The sequence below is a fragment of the Corythoichthys intestinalis genome, chromosome 5 (genome assembly GCF_030265065.1).
Source record: "Corythoichthys intestinalis isolate RoL2023-P3 chromosome 5, ASM3026506v1, whole genome shotgun sequence".
Taxonomy (NCBI): Eukaryota; Metazoa; Chordata; class Actinopteri; order Syngnathiformes; family Syngnathidae; genus Corythoichthys; species Corythoichthys intestinalis.
Genome location: NC_080399.1, coordinates 59335767 through 59353516, shown reverse-complemented (window position 1 = coordinate 59353516; position 17750 = coordinate 59335767). Strand labels below are relative to the sequence as shown.

At 37.9% G+C, this 17750-nt stretch overlaps 1 protein-coding gene across 6 annotated transcripts in view; it reads right to left on the bottom strand.

The window, feature by feature from the left end:
* ppp6r3 (protein phosphatase 6, regulatory subunit 3) overlaps positions 1–17750 on the bottom strand; it is a 94555-nt gene that overhangs the window by 10448 nt on the left and 66357 nt on the right. For 5 of the 6 annotated variants that reach the window (XM_057835737.1, XM_057835733.1, XM_057835734.1 and 2 more), the window contains exons 17-22: positions 15740–15794; positions 9526–9656; positions 7177–7289; positions 1194–1275; positions 994–1091; positions 707–902 (exon numbers count right to left, since the gene is read on the bottom strand). In XM_057835737.1, coding sequence (XP_057691720.1) covers positions 707–902; positions 994–1091; positions 1194–1275; positions 7177–7289; positions 9526–9656; positions 15740–15794 — 675 coding nt within the window. The remainder of the gene's footprint in view (positions 1–706; positions 903–993; positions 1092–1193; positions 1276–7176; positions 7290–9525; positions 9657–15739; positions 15795–17750) is intronic. The other variant, XM_057835739.1, reaches the window with a different exon arrangement.

The following is a 17750-nucleotide window of genomic DNA, read 5'->3' as shown; positions in this document are numbered from 1 at the left end:
GTAACGTTTTGGGTTGCAAGTATGCTTCAGGTTGCAATATTGATGTGATGAGTGCTGTGCTTCTAAATGCTGCAATAAAAACCCTAACTCTCCATCCACCACTCAGCAATAATGGTAAGTATAGCATATTATCTTACATTAATGTATTTGAATTTTTCTATTCTATCTTTTAACGTAAATTTCAACTTTCAAATATAATTTTGACTTGCGCGGAAATTCCGGTTATGTCACCAGAATAGGAATGCAATTTGTTCATGACTCAAGGACTCCCTGCATTGTGCACAAATGCACATCTTTCATTAGAACTTTATTGATATAAATTATGTTTCATGTGGCTCAGTCAAAGAAGGAAATGGTTATTGGCGAGACGCATTGTCTACCTCCCTAATTGCTGCCGATATGAGTGGGCGTGATGCAAGAACAAAGTGGGCAGGAACTTCTATGATAAGGCGTAATGTGACGTCACATCGTCACCAGTGTCAAATACATTCGTAGAATGGTTTGACTTACGAAAGCTATGCAGTTATTTTGACCTATCCTATGCATGAAATGGTGAACTAAATTGGAAAAACTGCATCAGGGCACCTTTGAATGCAAAAATGAACATCTATGTGATTATTTTTTGTGCAATACATTGCAGAAGGCAAGATATTACCTGTAGATTTTACTGCAAGAATAAGAATAATGAGTTTGTGTTGTGTCTAACCTCTTAAAGACAGCAGTCTCAGTCTTTGCATCAACAGTGAGGCTGAAAGTCTCTTTTAAAGAGCCATTGATGACGGTGTCCGTCATACTCCGTTGCACATTGCAAGTAGATTCATCCACCATTTTAGATCTTCCACAACCCTTAGATGTGACAGATGAGGACGACGAAACACTCGGACTCAACCAGCCATTGTTTTCTGTAAAAAGCAAAAACGACAAAAGACGCAAACAAAGGTTGTCAATAGGACTGACCTAATGACTTGATATATTTCAATCCATTGATCTCACCCTCCGAATATAACGGTCCGATGACGCCTAGAGGATCCAGTTTCTCTATGTTGGTCTCCATAGCAACAGGAGTATTGCACATTAGTGGATCATTGGGGCTAAAAGAGAAGTTTTTTACTCCGAAGCACCCATTTGGCATGCAAAGCTTTATGGCAGGCGACAAATGATGGATGCGGACAGAATACCCAATCAACATCTACCTGGTGGGGGAGAAGTTAGAGAAATCAGCCCAGCCTGTCCCGGAGTTTGAATCGGGACCAGAATAGCCACTCCATGCTGTGTCTGTAGGAGAAGAAGAGAAAGAAAAATGAAATATTAGCCGCAGGCTTGTTGAGGCTGTTGGTTAGGCGACACAAAAGCCCATGAAAATGTCTGTTTGCCTTGTGTGGCAACAATTCAACAAGACCAGTATTTTGAAAACTGTTGAAAACTGGGCAAGGTTCAATTAACCTCTCGCAAACTCCGCTTCTAAAACGGCCATCAATCAATCATACATCTAGAGACAGTTTTTAGGGGAGGGGTCAATTCATGGGTCGCCAACTGCCATAAAAGTACGGAAGAAGAGTAAAAGGCGTGTGCGCAATATTTTTGAACCAAACAAGAGCATACAGCAAAGAGCACTGGAGATATGAAAAGCTAAGACAAGGAAATATGACGAAGCTTATGTAGCATTTGGCTTTTGGCTTTGACTTTTAGTACAGTGGGAGACGAGGAAAGGCCAGTCTGTTTACTTTGTGCAAAAATGTTTGCTGCAGACAGCAGGAATTATTTTTTTCCAGCGAAAACGTGCCGAATATTGCCAACAATCCTCCTGTTTTGTCAGTGTTACATCAGTAAACCAGCAAGCACTGTCAGCATCATATAAGGTGGCATACCAAGTTGCTCGGTGCAAAATAACCCCACACCATAGGAAAGGAGCTCTCTCCGGAGGGCACGGGTATTTCGGGACCGCCAAAATTCGCTGGCGTACCCGGAAGATGTTCTCCATGAAAGACATATTTTCAAGTGAGGAAATTCTTTACCTGTGCCAACTGATCGAGGCGGACGTCACTAATGTAACCTGCCGAGTCAGGCCCTCACAACCGCGCAGCTTGTGTGCCTGTCCGTGTGCTCTTTTGCCAGGAACAATATATGTATTCCATGAGTCCATCGGTGATGCTGAATATCTGCGTAAGAACACTGTATGCCGTGCGATTCGGAGTGGGGTATGGAAACGCTTCAAATTGATTGTTGAAATCGCTGAATGTAAACGAATGCGGAGCTTTGCTCTCATACAAGAAATATATTTAACGGACTTTCCAGCGTTATTTGGTGTGTAAATGCATTTATAATAATCATAGAAATATGTAGACTATTTAAACATTGAGAAAACTTGCGTTTTTTTCTGCCAACTCGAAGAGATTAAATTGTCAAATCCACTGATAGGACAGACGCACAAATATAAAAGATATAAATGTTTATTGAATATGCATCTTACAGTCTTGTTTGTCAGCGAAAATTCGTTACAAAAGACGGGCTTTAATTTACGCAACAACGCATGGCATCCCCGCATTTTCTTCTTCTCCTGAGTCCTCACAAATATAACATAAAATTTTGGGAGGGGGGGTCGGGCTTGGGCCTGCAAATCAAGTTGATTGATCGGCCTCGGGTCGGGTCGAGCTGGATTTTTTAGGCCCAAACTAAAAAAAAGAACATAGGTATTCATACAGTCAAGGAGACTAAACATACAATCATCCTGCTTCATGTGGTGATGCGCGATAAATTATTTCTTACTGTTAACGTACCTGTACCTGTATTGTCCTGACAGCAGGCTTTATTTCTTTTCATGGACATAAGTAAACTGGCATTTTGACGCATTCACAAATCACACGATCTGTAAATTCGCTGTCAACAGACCCGTCGCGCTCAACTCGCCGAATCGGTGTTGGATTTCGCGGTGAGGGTGGATTTTAATCATCGCGCATTCCTCCACTGTGAAGTAAGGTGCCCGTGCCATCGTCACAAGTAGTGTTTGACTCTGCTCTCCGCCCCCTTTTATGTGAACGCGCAGTAACTCTGACTGGGTTGACACAGGTTCGACTAATCAACCTCATAATCAGCGTCGTAGCACCGATTGATCACAAACTAGACAACCAGGTTTTGTCAACTCCGGTTACCTGCTGGTAAACTGGATTACTTCTGGGGAGGTTGAACTCGGTTCGTAGTATAGGCCACTGATGTTAAGCCAGATCTAACTCTGACACGACCAGGTTTGGCGTGTGGCGTGTGTTGCCATGGCAACACTTCTCGGTTCCAACATATCCACCTTTTGTAGTCTCGCATAGCCGCGAACTTACGTCGCACGTGATAAAGTTACTCTCGAAGTTACCCTGCTAAGCCAGAAAACCGGCTTCGTAGTATAGGCCACTGGAGGTTTAAAAAAACTGGTGGTGGATTCAACATAGATTTGGCTTTGACCTAACCAGATTTTTCATAATGACGTGCACATTATTAAAATGACTTGACTTCAAATAAAGTGCCGATATTTATTTATTCAAATAAATATGATTTGAGTCAATCACAACCAATTAGTCAATATGATTGAAGATGTGTTTCCTGAACAAAAACATAAATCCAACAGGTATTGTGCTTTGTCATCAGATAAAAATATTTGGTGCTACAGGAGAGGAGACTGTTGTGGTCTTGGGCCATGAAACAACTTTCTCAACCCAAAAGACAGATTAGGACAGCAAGCCTATCAATAACCAAAAGGCCTCTCAATAACTTACTAACTTAGAACTAACGCTGTAAAATGCAAACATTACATAGTTAGGTTCATCACTCATTTCTCACAACATAAATATGGTAGAACAAAAAGGATTAATGGCTTGCCTTATACCGTATTTTTCGGACTATAAGTCGCACCTGAGTATAAGTCGCACCAGCCATAAAATGCCCAACGAAGAGGAAAAAAACATATATAAGTCGCACTGGAGTATAAGTCGCATTTTGGGGGGAAATTTACTTGATAAAATCCAACACATAGAGCAGATATGTCATGTTGAAAGGCAATTTAAAAGAAAAATACAATCGAGAACAACATGCTGAATTAATGAACAGTATGATAATGTTACATGATGCATGAACAACAAAATGCGAACGTGGCCGGTATGTTAATGTGACATAGCTATTAAAGAGTTATAGCATAAAGAACATGCTAACAAGTTCAATCCAAAATACCAAAACAACATGTGAAATGATATAATAATGTGTTAATAATTTCACACATAAGTCGCTCCTGAGTATAAGTCGCACCCCCAGTCAAATTATGAAAAAAAATGCGACTTATAGTCCGAAAAATACGGTAATAATATAAACGGCAGTGAAAGAACCCATTTTCAATAAAGTATGAGGTTTCTTCTCTGCATAGTACGAAATCCTACCAAGCATACTGACAGGACTAACATTACACGTCTATACTGTATGTCCGGGGTGAAAACCTACGTGCTGTTCATGGTTGCCAATCGAAGTACGGAAGCGTGTGGCAATCTCATCCCGGTAAACATTTAACTTAAAAGTGGCGGCGGCTTGGAATGATGAACCTGGCTCCAAATGACGAAGTAGCCGCCTGAATCCATGGACTAAAGGAGTCTGCCCTCAGTTTTTGCCTGTGCGAGCAGAACTGTGTATGTCAGATGGTCTATATACAAAATAACAGGATGGTGATACCCAAAAGTATGCACAAGGACATGCTTTATCGACTACCTGAAGGACACCTGGGAGTGGAGAAATGTAAGAGAAGGGCACGTGAAGCCGTCTACTGGCCAAGTATTAACAAAGACACACCGGAAATAATACAAAAATGTGAGATATGTGCAAGACACCACTATAAACAAGTGAAAGAGCCCATGTTATTGCCTGACCTCCCCACAGCACCCTGCGAGAAAGTTGGCACTGAATTGTTTCATCTGCTCATTGACTACTACTCAAACTATCCTAAGATTGCCCATCTCACCGGCACCAGATCACGGTCTGTTATTGTGCACATGAAAGGATTCTTTGGAAGACATGGCAGTCCTCAATGTGTTGTCAGAGATAATCGACCTCAATACGACTGTGTGTGGTGTTTGTGTGTTTTAACGAAGAATTAGAAAATGTCATTTCTGGAGAAATTGCAATGGTAGCTTTGCTGCGGTAGTTAACCCTTGAGAGTCGAAGGACGCGCCGGCGCGTCCTCAGCGCACGTCGTCTTTGAAGCGCCCTCACGTTTTAATTACGTCACCCACATGCATTGCATTGCATTGTTGGTCTCGTTTTAAAGTGCGGAGGTTGCGGTTTACTCTCGTTATTATTTGAAGTCAATCGACCAACTAGAACGTGAGATATTGTCATTTAAGTTTTATAGTTTTATTGTCCTCTCAAAAAAACATTAAAACGCTGCATGGATCATTTGTTTATGTCTATATTTCCATCATTTCTAGTCCTTTTTTCAAAACGGAAGCTCCATGAAAAAAACACAAATCAAACGAACCCTTTCGAAGTCACAGTGGAAGCACAAAATGTGTTTTTTTAAAATAAATATAACTGCGGTGCGAGGTTCAACCGAACCAGAGGGAGGAGTGTTCTGAAGCAGCGAGGTGGCGAGCGACGGCCAGTTGGATAATCTTCTCAATTTGTGTATATAAATGTGTGTTCAAGAAGCTTGATTGTGTGTACATAGTTTTCATCAGGCGATGGGCCGCAATACCTAAACTCATAAAGAGATGGCCTCTAAACACTTTTTGTGTTAGATGGTATATATTTTTTCACTGTTCTTCACTGTTAGATCTGCTGTATATAACCTGTTTTGACTGGAGCATGTATAAAGGCAAAAAACGCCTGTGGCTATACCAGTTGTTTATGTTGAATTGTCAAATATAAGACTATTTATTCTAAATTTTTTTGGTTGAATGTTCATCCTAACATGTTGAATAAATATTACAAAGTTTCAAAACGGTTCGTTACGCATGTTTGGTTGTCAATTGGACATCAATATTAAAAATTTTGACAAAACGATTTTGGAATTTTTGGTCTTTTTGGGCCCAAAATGATGATTTATAATTGATCAGTGAAGGAAACAACAATTTGGACATGAAGTTCAAGGTGTCACAAAAAAAGGGACCAAACCAGGCCATCGTAACCAATTCTTTCTTTGAAATATAAAGGCAACTTCAAAGGCATGCAAAATCAGACAAAATAGGCCCAGACCTTAAAGGGTTAAACACCTAAGACACCTCCTGTTGATTTTGGGGCATTTTGAAATAACTTTTTGAGGATTTGGAGACATTTTAGGGTCATTTTCTCATCATATTTAGTCACTTCCTGTTGATTTGGGAGCATTTCATTTATGGTCAAAAATCACAATAACCAATAGAGAGTTTTTGGGTGTGCCAATGTAATTTTGAAGGAAATCAATAGGAGTGAGTAGACATTTTTGTGCATTCATATGAAAGGGACATTTTGGCCATTAGAAATGAATGGGGAAGTTTTTGGAAGCTGTACGTTTTTGGCAAAAACTGTATACAAGTTATGTACCCCTTCGAGTCCTGAAATTGCTTATGTGTGTAAATTGTATGATGTGGACAAAAAACGGAAAAAATACATTTTGAAATTTCAATTCTTTTTCAGAAAAAAATTCTTTCTGGGCAAACGGAAATTTTGGGGGTGTCAAACTGCGTCTCGCGATAATTCCATTTGTTTTGGTGTTTTGTGTCGATGGGTCAAAAGTGTTTGGCCGGGCGGTACACAGAGGAATTGTAAAGGAACATTATAGATGGTAGCCTTTGCATTACATGCTTACTACCATCAGACATTTGCTGCATTTGAATGGGTGGTTTATTTTTTACTACATTAGTGGCTAAGTTGGTTAAATCTTTCTTTTTTTTTTTTTATTTTTTTTTTAATGAGATCGTATATAGGCAATACTTTTGGACAATATATTGCCCACTAAAATTTGTCATTGCGACAGGCCTACATGCAAGTACACTTTAATCTAGTACAGCAAAAACAAAACAAAACAAGAAAAAATAACCAAGTTCCCTGTGGTCAAGGGCCCCCAACCCTGGCATTACAGCATGCCGTGCCATCCAAAGGGTGGCACGGCATCGCCCCACCATTGGAGACTGATCTAAAACGAACTAACTGCAAGAGGTTGAGTTCACCAACCTGTTTCGACTTCCATGTCTTCAGAGTTGGGATTAGAAGCTTCAAATACATCTTTCTTGGAATCCTCTTCCTCAGAGTCAGTGCTGTCCTCACTGTCTGTGCTACCCGCACTCCTAGGTGAAAACGTGTATGAAGAGTAGAAAGTAAACACTGCAAATATTGCCATTTTCCAGGACTTATCCATCGTGTAACCCTCTAAAGTTATGAGTTCATTAGCCTGTGACACAGTGTTGTTTTTGGTAGCCCTTTTAATTTTCGTCTTAGTCTTTTGGATGATAATACTTATTAGTCTTAGTCATATTTTAGTCATCTCAAAATGCATTTATCTGAAAATTCAAGATTAACTCCGTCTAGTTTTAGTCAAGGTTTACTAAAAATTTTTCCGTCTGTAAAATGTTAAAAAATTACTCAAAAAATAAATAATAGTTTTCAACTATTTCGAATGAACATTGACAGACTAGCACATATTATAGTGTCTATCTACAAGGACGAGAATACACACTCTGCAAGAAAACAGTACATTATTTTCAATTGGTTATACCCACCTTCACGCCAAGAACTAAGTAAAAAAAAGTTGTCCTAGAGTTTAAGCCTGCGATTGCTAAACTAACGCAATGACTTACATCTAGTGTGTAATCATCACTCAGTACAGACCTTTGAATGGCTAAAGCAGCATAGCATATTCTCTCTGGCTGAGAAAACATATCTTGCTGTGTGTGCAAGCCTGCATGGAACCTGGCGACGACACACTGGCAACTCGCGAAGGGGAAGATCAGCACATTACGAGTGACACAACCAGACAATGGTACGATGCAGGCTAACTACTAAAGATGCACCGATACTGATACCAGTATCGGCAGGAGGGGCCAATCCAGCCCGAAATGGTGGTATCGGTATGGGCGAGTACCAACAAAGAGGGCGCCGATACCATTTTTCCGGTCCAGTATTTTACACTTGACCGCAGCCTGTTTACCTCCTGACGCTCACTACACTCTCTGTGTTGTGTTATGACACGTGATCACTTTGCATGCAAGCAGCTATCGCTATTGGCCTGCTCCAGACCAATGAGAGCGGGCCAATAGTCGCTCTTGAACCTTTTTCATATGGAGGAAAAACAAACCAGAAGAAATGGCGGCGGTCTGGAAATATTTCAGCAAACAAATTCCGTCCAGTACAATCAATGGCTGCATGCAAGATTTGCGGCCTGAAAGTTTTGAGAGGTGGAGTTAAATCAGCCAGTTTCAATACCTCGAACCTGATAAAAATTTGAAGACGAAACGTGAACGAACACTACAACACTACAGGCTACAACAACAGCAACTGCTACCAAGAGAAAGGGGGCTGGAAACAGACCCTGATCAGTTACCTCGTCTACTTTACTAGATTATCTTTTACTGATAGAAATGTCGCAGTAATTTGAGACCTGTTTCCAAAGTCGGGTTGCCACCTTTCAGAAATAGAAATAAGGGAAGCCCCCCTCCCGCCCAAAGCCATACAGACGACAAAAAAAGGGATATCCCCAAACTTTGAAAATGCATAGAAATGTATCTATTTTTTATGTATATGTTCCGTATTGGTTCAATATGGAACACAACTTTTAATTCCCAATTCGGAACGATTCCTTATTTCAAAGCACGGGGTGGCAAGCCTATTCAAAAGTGCTGTAGAAGTAAGCTAAGCTATGTGGCTAAGTGTATGTTACTGCTGGTGCACAGAGAGTGAGGCTAATAAAGAGACAGGATGCTGTGGTCAATTATTATTACTTATTATTTCATGAAAGTTCCACTGTTTGCCCTTTGAGAGCCAAAACTCAGGGTTTAAGAAAAAGTTTATTCAGTTCTTCATTGTTTTTTTTTAACTTTCTTACTGTTGGGCTGGTATTATACGTTTTAATTTCACGAATTTAGCACTATTTTGACCTTTGAGAGCCAAAGGTTTATTCAACTATTGTCACCCATACCAGGTATGCAATAAAAATACTGCTGGTATCGGTATCAGAAAATGTAATCGGTGCAGCACAACTTCTCGTCTCGTCGGATGAAAACTGGAATTCGTCTCGTTGTTCTTTAGTCTCCCAAGACACGTTTTTAGCTCGTTATCGTCTCGTCATGAAAAAAGTGTCTATTAACAAAATATTTTTACTGTCGACAAAACAACACTGTCCTGTAAAAATTATTTCTTAGCCGCACTGGACTACAAACTGCAGGGGTCAAAGAAATGGAAAAAAGTCACAGCATACTGTCCGAAAATTATGCTAGTTAATTTGAATGTTTGCATGTGTTATTGTGCATTTGACACTAAAACACAATAGGATTGTGTGTTTTCATCTTCCATCCGCATATATCTGACCTGGGGCGCCTCTGTGCTTCTGGTACAAAGGTGACATCTTTTTCATCCCAGATATCCTCTTCATCTGAACCAACATCCTCAAATTGCTGGATTTTCTCTCTACAGCGGGCTTCAAACATAGCTACTTTCACCTGCAAAAATACACATACAGATCATATTATAAGAAAAAACATTGTACACACATGTGAATTACATACAACTCCAAAGCAGGCTAACAGAGCTATCCTACACGTTATTAGTCTATCAACATAGAGTATATGCCTTTTTTTTTTTTTTTTAACTATCTTTCTTCAGGGTTTCTACAGGTATCAGCAAATGTCACTGAATGCTTTTTAGTGACACTGTTAATGCCACTTTATACTAATTTAATGCCCATGCCCAAATGCAGATAGTTTGAAACACACAAATTTTAAGTCGCGTTGTCCAACAATTACTTTTTAACTGATAACCCGATATTGTCCAACTCCAAAAATCCGATATATGCGGTCGTGGACTTAACATATTATGGCTAATTATATTATTGTGCCCCTCAGGATACTTTAATAATGATAAATGTAACAACTTCAAGGTTGTCCGATAAGCACTCTGAAAAAATAGTAAAACTTCAACTGAAGTTATGCAAAAAAAAAAGCCTATATCGTACCACTATATTTATTTTGTTGAAATCAAAATTGTGCAAACATCAGATTTTTGGATGAAGTGCAAGTGCAAAGTGCCAATAAGCCATGACACATATGGCTCATACAGCGCTTCTAACTCAAAACAGAACAAAGGCACACAGTGAATGAGGTACGTAATGAGTTTCTAATTTATTATTTTTCAGTCATTTATTGTTCATTTCATTTTTCTCATTCATTATTTTTCAATCATTTATTGTTCATTTCATTTTTTCACCATGAATACAAATGGTCTGCTCTCATAACAAATCCAAAGCATCTTAGTTTGGAGACATCCAATACTAATTAGGCATAACTGCTATGCTCAGCTGTGACCAGTCCTTGTACAAGGGCAGAAGGCTTCTACATTCCCTTTGAAGGCAACATGCATATTAGCCCAAAATGAATAATGAAAAACTGATGTCATTGTTATCCGATAGAGATGCACGATAATATCGGTCACCGATAATTATTGGCCAATAATGGCAATTATGACGTCACACAGATAATCCAGATAAAACAAAATTCAACCGATAATTACATACTTGATTTAGCCTCCAAATGTGCGCAATCAACAGTTTTGTCCAATTCTGCTAGTTTAAAGGAGGTGTTTTTGCAGTGTAGTAATGTGATATATGTTAGGAATGGCTTACTTTTAAAGGCATTTTTGTGCAACTTGGGTGTTTACTCTCTAAGTAATCGTTGCCAAAAGCTTACCATTACACAATGTCATTGCCATTGTTTAGATGTTGGAATTTACTACTTGTTCACATTTGATGTGGGAAAAAATAGCACTAAATTACATTTTTGCACAGTAACATTTGATCTTTGTATACTTTGACATTTTACATACATATTTGAATAGAATTATCGGCTTGACATTATCGGTTATTGGGTGGAAGGGGCAGGAAATTATCGGTTATCGATATCGGTTGAAAAATGTATTATCGTCCATCACTATTATCCGATATTTTAGAATGCATTTATCGGCCCAATCTTATCCCGGCCACCCGATAATAACAGACAACTTTAATGAATAATGTAAAAAAAAAAAAATTCCCCAAAAAATTTTTTTAAGCCATCAATTTAGCAATTTTTATTGCCTTGAACCTTTAGTTTAATGATTTTTAATGCTTTTTAAGGCCTGGATTTTGACAAAATCCGTTTGATGACTTTTAATGCATTTTAATGACCTGCATAAACCCTGTTCTTGCATTTATAATAGTCTTCCAATAAAATAGAAAATTAATGCATTTCCAACTAACATGACGCTAATCACTTTGTGTGTTTAACAGATACACTGCTTGCAAACAACACAATTTTACAAGACTTTCAAAACGCTCAACAACTACAGTAGGCCTATGTATTGTTAGATGTTTTATTACTATTAGTTTATATTACTAGTGTTACACGTGTATATTTGTATTTTTCTAATACTAATAATAATACTTAAAATTATTACTTTGTTTGCTTTTAAAATGCTGCATTGAATACCAAATATACATAAGATCACTTCAAGATCAAAAGTTACAAAAAGAAATACAAAGAGGGAAATAAATAATGAACACATCAACCGTTTTCTCATTAGTTATTTTCAAAAATGCAAATGAAATGAAATTTCAACCAGACATTGGCATTAACTCAAATAATTCACACGTGAAAAGAAATCCCCGCATTTGAGTCTATAAATAATGATATGTCTCCAAAGTACACAAGCATACAGACATGCTCTCTTAAGATTAAGCTAATGGCAGAGGATTACTAACAGCTACAGTATCTTGCCAAACTTTCAAGTAGGGGCAAGAACATTCATAAAGCTGGATATCAAAGTTGTAGTTACAGTTTTCGAATATTATATCTTACTAGGGTGTCATCGCTATAACGCTATGAGTATAGCTGTTTCATTAGCTGAAGTTGGTTAACTTCATGTCTTCGTTTGCTGAATTTTTTTTTTTTCTCTTTTGTGTTTAATGTATTTATTCAGATTCATCATTGGAAAGAGATATTACATACTGTATAAGACATGTTTTTCACTTTTTTCTCCCCAAAGTATAATAATAATTAAAAACAAAAAAATATATATATATATATATGTTTTAAACATGTTACTCTCTATAAAGTAGAAAAAAGCATGTATTAAATGCTTCATTGAGTGAGTCCACTCAAATCCGCTCAAGATGCTCATTTACACACAATGAGTTGCTACAGCAACTGTTTCACAAGTTAAACGATAATTGCCGTATGCGGCAAGTTTTGGCTTCCATGCGTCTCTAGAAAGATCAAACCTTAACGTCTGTCAATCATCGTTAACCTTAATAAGCAACTCCAGTGCACTGCATGACCATTAAAAGAGGCAGGAGCGAGAGTGCGAGACTATGTGAGCGGATTGGGACAGCTCTATAAAATACTGCCTTTTTTAATTAATTTTTTTTTACTGGAAAAAATAAAAAAATCTGCGATGGACTGAGGGCGCAAACTTTGAAGCGTGAAGTAGCGAAGGATCACTTTCTGGATTATTTTGGTACTATCTAGCCCCATAAAAGTAAAAAAAAAATGTATAAATTAGGCCTGAATGATATTCGAAAAAATTAACATTGCCATATATATTGCCAAGGCTTACTTACTTACACTTACTTTTTGCATTAGTTGCACCGGCACGCTTAACTTTTTTCTTAAGGTGCACCAGCACAAAATGTAGGCGCACCCGCATTTTTCATTGCATCGCCTTTAACACAATACTTTTAGTCACTCTCCATAACAGTCATATAATTCATATAAGTGAGTCCACTCGAATTCACGAATGCTTTGACGCTCACGATGGCGAGAACAGCCTCCAAACAATGAAGACTGACTAAACGACGATTGTGCCTTTGATTGTAAAGCTACAGAGCCTTCAAACTTGCCAGATCAAAGCTAAAAACCTGTCAATCATCATGAATTTAAAGTGGCAAAGTCCAGCTGCACTGGTGACCAAGAAAAGTAGCAGGAGTGAGAGTGTATGGGTGTACGAGCATGAAGCAGAAAAACAAATATATTTTTGAAATTAAAAACCTAATCCTTTTCACCAGATTTTAATCCTCTAAAAAATGGCGTGTTGGCCCGATTTCCGATCACCTGATTGGAGCGGAACATCCCTATGCTGAACCTATATGCATTTTTTTTTTTTAGATTTTCAATACAACCCCCCCACTGTATATTGTAACCCCTTCCGCCTCCATCTGGGAGATGTTGCTAAACAAAATAAATAACGTAAACAAAGGGGGAGAGAGGCAACCTTTTGTTCAATTAATAATTTTAAAACTTCAGTTAAGATCCGAAAGCGATTTATGTGACATCAATTCAAATAAATGTACTATATGTAAGTAGGGCTGTCCCAAACGACTAATTTTCTCCCGATATGTCAGCCGACTATTTTTACGATTAGTCGACTAATCTAATAATTAAAAAAATTATTATTATTTTTTTTTTTACTAATTTAGCAATGAAATTTTTGTTGACGCTTATCAATTCACAAAAACATATTGGAACACTCAAATCATTTATTAAAGTACAAATAAACACGTAAATAACAATAATAAATCACAAATAAACAATGAGTTCAAATGCTGATAGAATTAACTAGTGTAGCATCCCGATTGAAAAGATGGTCTCTTAAACTGATGGTTTACAACTTTTATTCCATCCTTGATGTAAACACACCGTAAGAGCTACGGTGCACACAAATAAAGCAACACAATTAGAAATTAACAAAAACTTTTCACTTTTTTCCTTTTAAACCTTATTTATATATCAATGAATTGCCTATATGAATTGCCTTTACCTTATTACCTTATCATTGACAATCTCTCCCTTGAGTGCAATCACTGTATATACTGTATATATTTATGACCTTTTAACCTTATATAATTTTCTATACCATAAAATAAACCATAACATGAAATAAATCTTTCAATTAGCATTAAGAACAATACTAATAGCGCTTATAGGCCCATTGTCAATGAAACATTATTATTTAGTTAAGCGACAGCACCCTCTGGTGTACAAAAAATGGAGAATAAAAAAAATAATAATTACAAACTGCGTGAAGGCGCTTGAGGTGTTTATTCACGGCCGACGTGCAGCCAAGCTTGGCACTGAAGAGACAGGACAGAAGAGTGTACTCTCCTTAGTTTCTTTGAAATAAGTCAATGTTTTGGACACTCTGGTGCGCTTTTTTTGGCTTTGTGCCGCTTTCCCCGCTTGCAAACAGAGCATCCGACATCCCGTCGACGGATTTACGTCATCGATGACGTCGACTATGTCGACTAGTCGGGACAGCTCTATATGTAAGTGAAATATATGGGTTAAGGGAAACATCTGTTTAAAAAGTCAAACATAAACAAGATAGTTACATGAAAACAACTGTTGGTGACTAACTTCCAGGAATTTGTGAACTTCATTAACATGTACCGATACTACAAGACGTAGCATTCCACTCATTAACAAGAAGAAGATGTCCAGGCTTTACTTTTCTAACAATACAAAGAGGAGCTTAAAAAATTCAGGAACAAATTTTGATGTTATGATGAGACAATAAGATTGAACCTTTACACACTGTAAGCATTGGGAAGGGCTTCTCCTGGGCTCGATAAATCTTCAGTGAAGATTAATGAACTGAGTGACTCACCCAAATCAGTTATTAGCCACAAAGCAGCACCTCAGGGACAAGAGGCTTCAATGTTCCAAATTATTATGTAAATTGCATTCAAGTGTCATTAAAGATAACATGTTCCTTTCGAAATAAATTTCTGTATGATACAGTGTTTCAGGGCTCTTGAGGTCACTAAAATCAATCTCATATTCCTCTGATTGCACTGGTCAACATTTTTTTTACAGGCTGAAGGACTGTCAAGTAACCACTCAGGTTGGTGTTGTTGTTCTTGTGTACACTTTGAAGTCCTCCTCCTCCGTCAAACTAATTTATTGTAGCAGGGCAAATTAATTAACGGCAGCCGGGAAAGGACAGCCTGTTGTAGGTTAGGCATTTGCCAATAGAGGGCAGCACAGACTCGTTCACGACTCAAGCTCGTGTAACTTAAGGCCAGAACAGGACAATTATGGTTCGTGACTCATGCTCATTTAAGGACAGAAAACCAACAATAACAGATACAGATACAGTGGACCCAGAACATGCAGTGGTGCGGTGCTTTTTTAGACCATATGGCAAAAGAAAAGAACGCTTTGTGTCAGAAAAGACATCACAAAAAATTGACATAACACTCCCACTCTAATTTAGTATAACTTTAAAGGTTTAGTTTTGTGTGATTTTTGGGGATGGATGAATCCAGTATTGTCATTATTTTGTGTTCCAGCCCTTTTCAAACAAGTAGTTTTGACCTATGTCAACATACCTCATGTAAAATAATGAATAACGATGCATTGTGGAAGCAGTTTTAAAGTGACTACCGAACATACACTTGACTTCTTGACTCTTTGATGCAGGATCATTGATTGAGTACAATTGTAAATACATTTTGCTATCTACATTAATATTCAAGATGAATAATGAAGGTACTTACACTTTCATTTGTATTCAGTGAAAAACTGATGTCTGATATTCTGTCAAAGGGAATACTGCAATGTTAAAGAGAAAGTGGGTTAGTTAAAAGTTCCGTATGGATTTTGTCCAATACGTCAAAGGAAACTACAACATACAGTGACATGCTGTGTGTTTTTTTTTTTTTGTTAGTTTTTTTTGTTGTTTTTTTTTGGTAACCTCCTCTGTAGTCAATTTTATTTAGTTGTAGCAGAAGATCCTTAGCAAATGAAATTATATATATATATATATATATATATATATATATATATATTTTTTTTTTTTAAAGAAAACTTAGTTCAATGGCACAAGAAATGCATAAAGAAATTTTATAACATTGAAATTAATTCCAAGTCATTTCAGAACATGTCAAATTAAATCGTAAGATATGTCACAAAGCACCAGCGCAAGTACCGAACAAGCACCTCGTTCTTTTGGTGGAAAAGGGGTAATAATAATAAAAAATATTGAACTTAATTAAAAATAAAAACTTGTTTTTCTTTATTGCCATTACAACTATTAAATATTGACACAATCTTAGTTTTTTTTTTTAAGGAAACACAAGACAAATAGTTGTTGAAACAGATGTTACATTTGATAACAATTCTAATTACGTTTGTCTTTGAACAAAGTGGCTGAGGATATTATTTTAGGAAGGTGAGAATATAAGATGTAAACCAAACAACCAAATAGAGCCTGAAATGTTAGCATTTTGTTAGGGATAGGGTACAGACAATATCTTGTACTTTTTGGTTTCTAACATATTCACTTCAATTGACCTTTCGCAAACTCCACCTTACAAACAGCCATCAACCATTCAGACAACAACTGGATTCCAAGATATTAAAGATTTGGGACTTATGGCGTCGCTCCTAGCTAATTGTCTCCAAAATAAACAAGCGTACATAAGTGTTGAAGTAAGATTAAGCTAATGCCAGAGGCTAACTTTTCATTCATAGAACTGGATATCATATCAAGGAATATTATACAGTGCTGGCCAAAAGTATTGGCACCCCTGCAATTCTGTCAGATAATGCTCAATTTCTCCCAGAAAATGAGTGCAATTACAAATGCTCTGGTAGTAATATCTTCATTTATTTTGCTTGCAATGTAAAAACACAAAAGAGAATGGCAAAAATTAAGAAATCATGATCATTTTACACAAAACTCCAAAAATGGGCCGGACAAAAGTATTGCCACCCTTTGAAAAATCATGTGATGCTTCTCTAATTCGTGTAATTAACAGCACCTGTTCCTTACCTGTGGCGCATAACAGGTGGTGGAAGTAACTAAATCACACTTGCAGCCAGTTAAAATGGATTAAGGTCGACTCAACCTCTGTCCTGTGTCCTTGCATGTACTCCATTGAGCATGGAGAAAAGAGAGAAGACCAAAGAACTGTCTGAGGACTTGAGAAGCAAAATTGTGAGGAAGGATGGGCAATCTCAAGGCTACAAGTCCATCTCCAAAGACCTGAATGTTCCTGTGTCTACCGTGCGCAGTGTCATCAATAAGTGTAAAGCCCATAGCACTGTTGCTAACCTCCGTAGATATGGTTACATAGTGTTATACTTGTATAGTGCTGTTTCCCACCTTTCAAGGCCCTCAAAGCGCTTTACACTATTTCGCCATCCACCTACTAGTGACGCAGCACCAGGAGCAATGTGGAGTTCAGTATTTTGCTCAAGGACACTTAGACGAGTTCATCAGAGCAGGGAATTGAACCCACAACCTCTGGGTTGGGGGACAACTACTCTACCACTGAGCCACGCCACCCCAAGAGTGGACAGAAAAGAAAAATTGATGAGAGATTTCAACGAAAGATTGTGCGGATGGTGGATAAAGAACTTCGACTAACATCCAAACAAGTTCAAGCTGTCCTGAAGTCCGAGGGTACAACAGTGTCAACCTGTACTATCCACCGGCATCTGAATGAAAAGTTTTTGGGGTTGCTTTGCTCATTCTGGCACTGGACTGCTTGACCGTGTGCATGG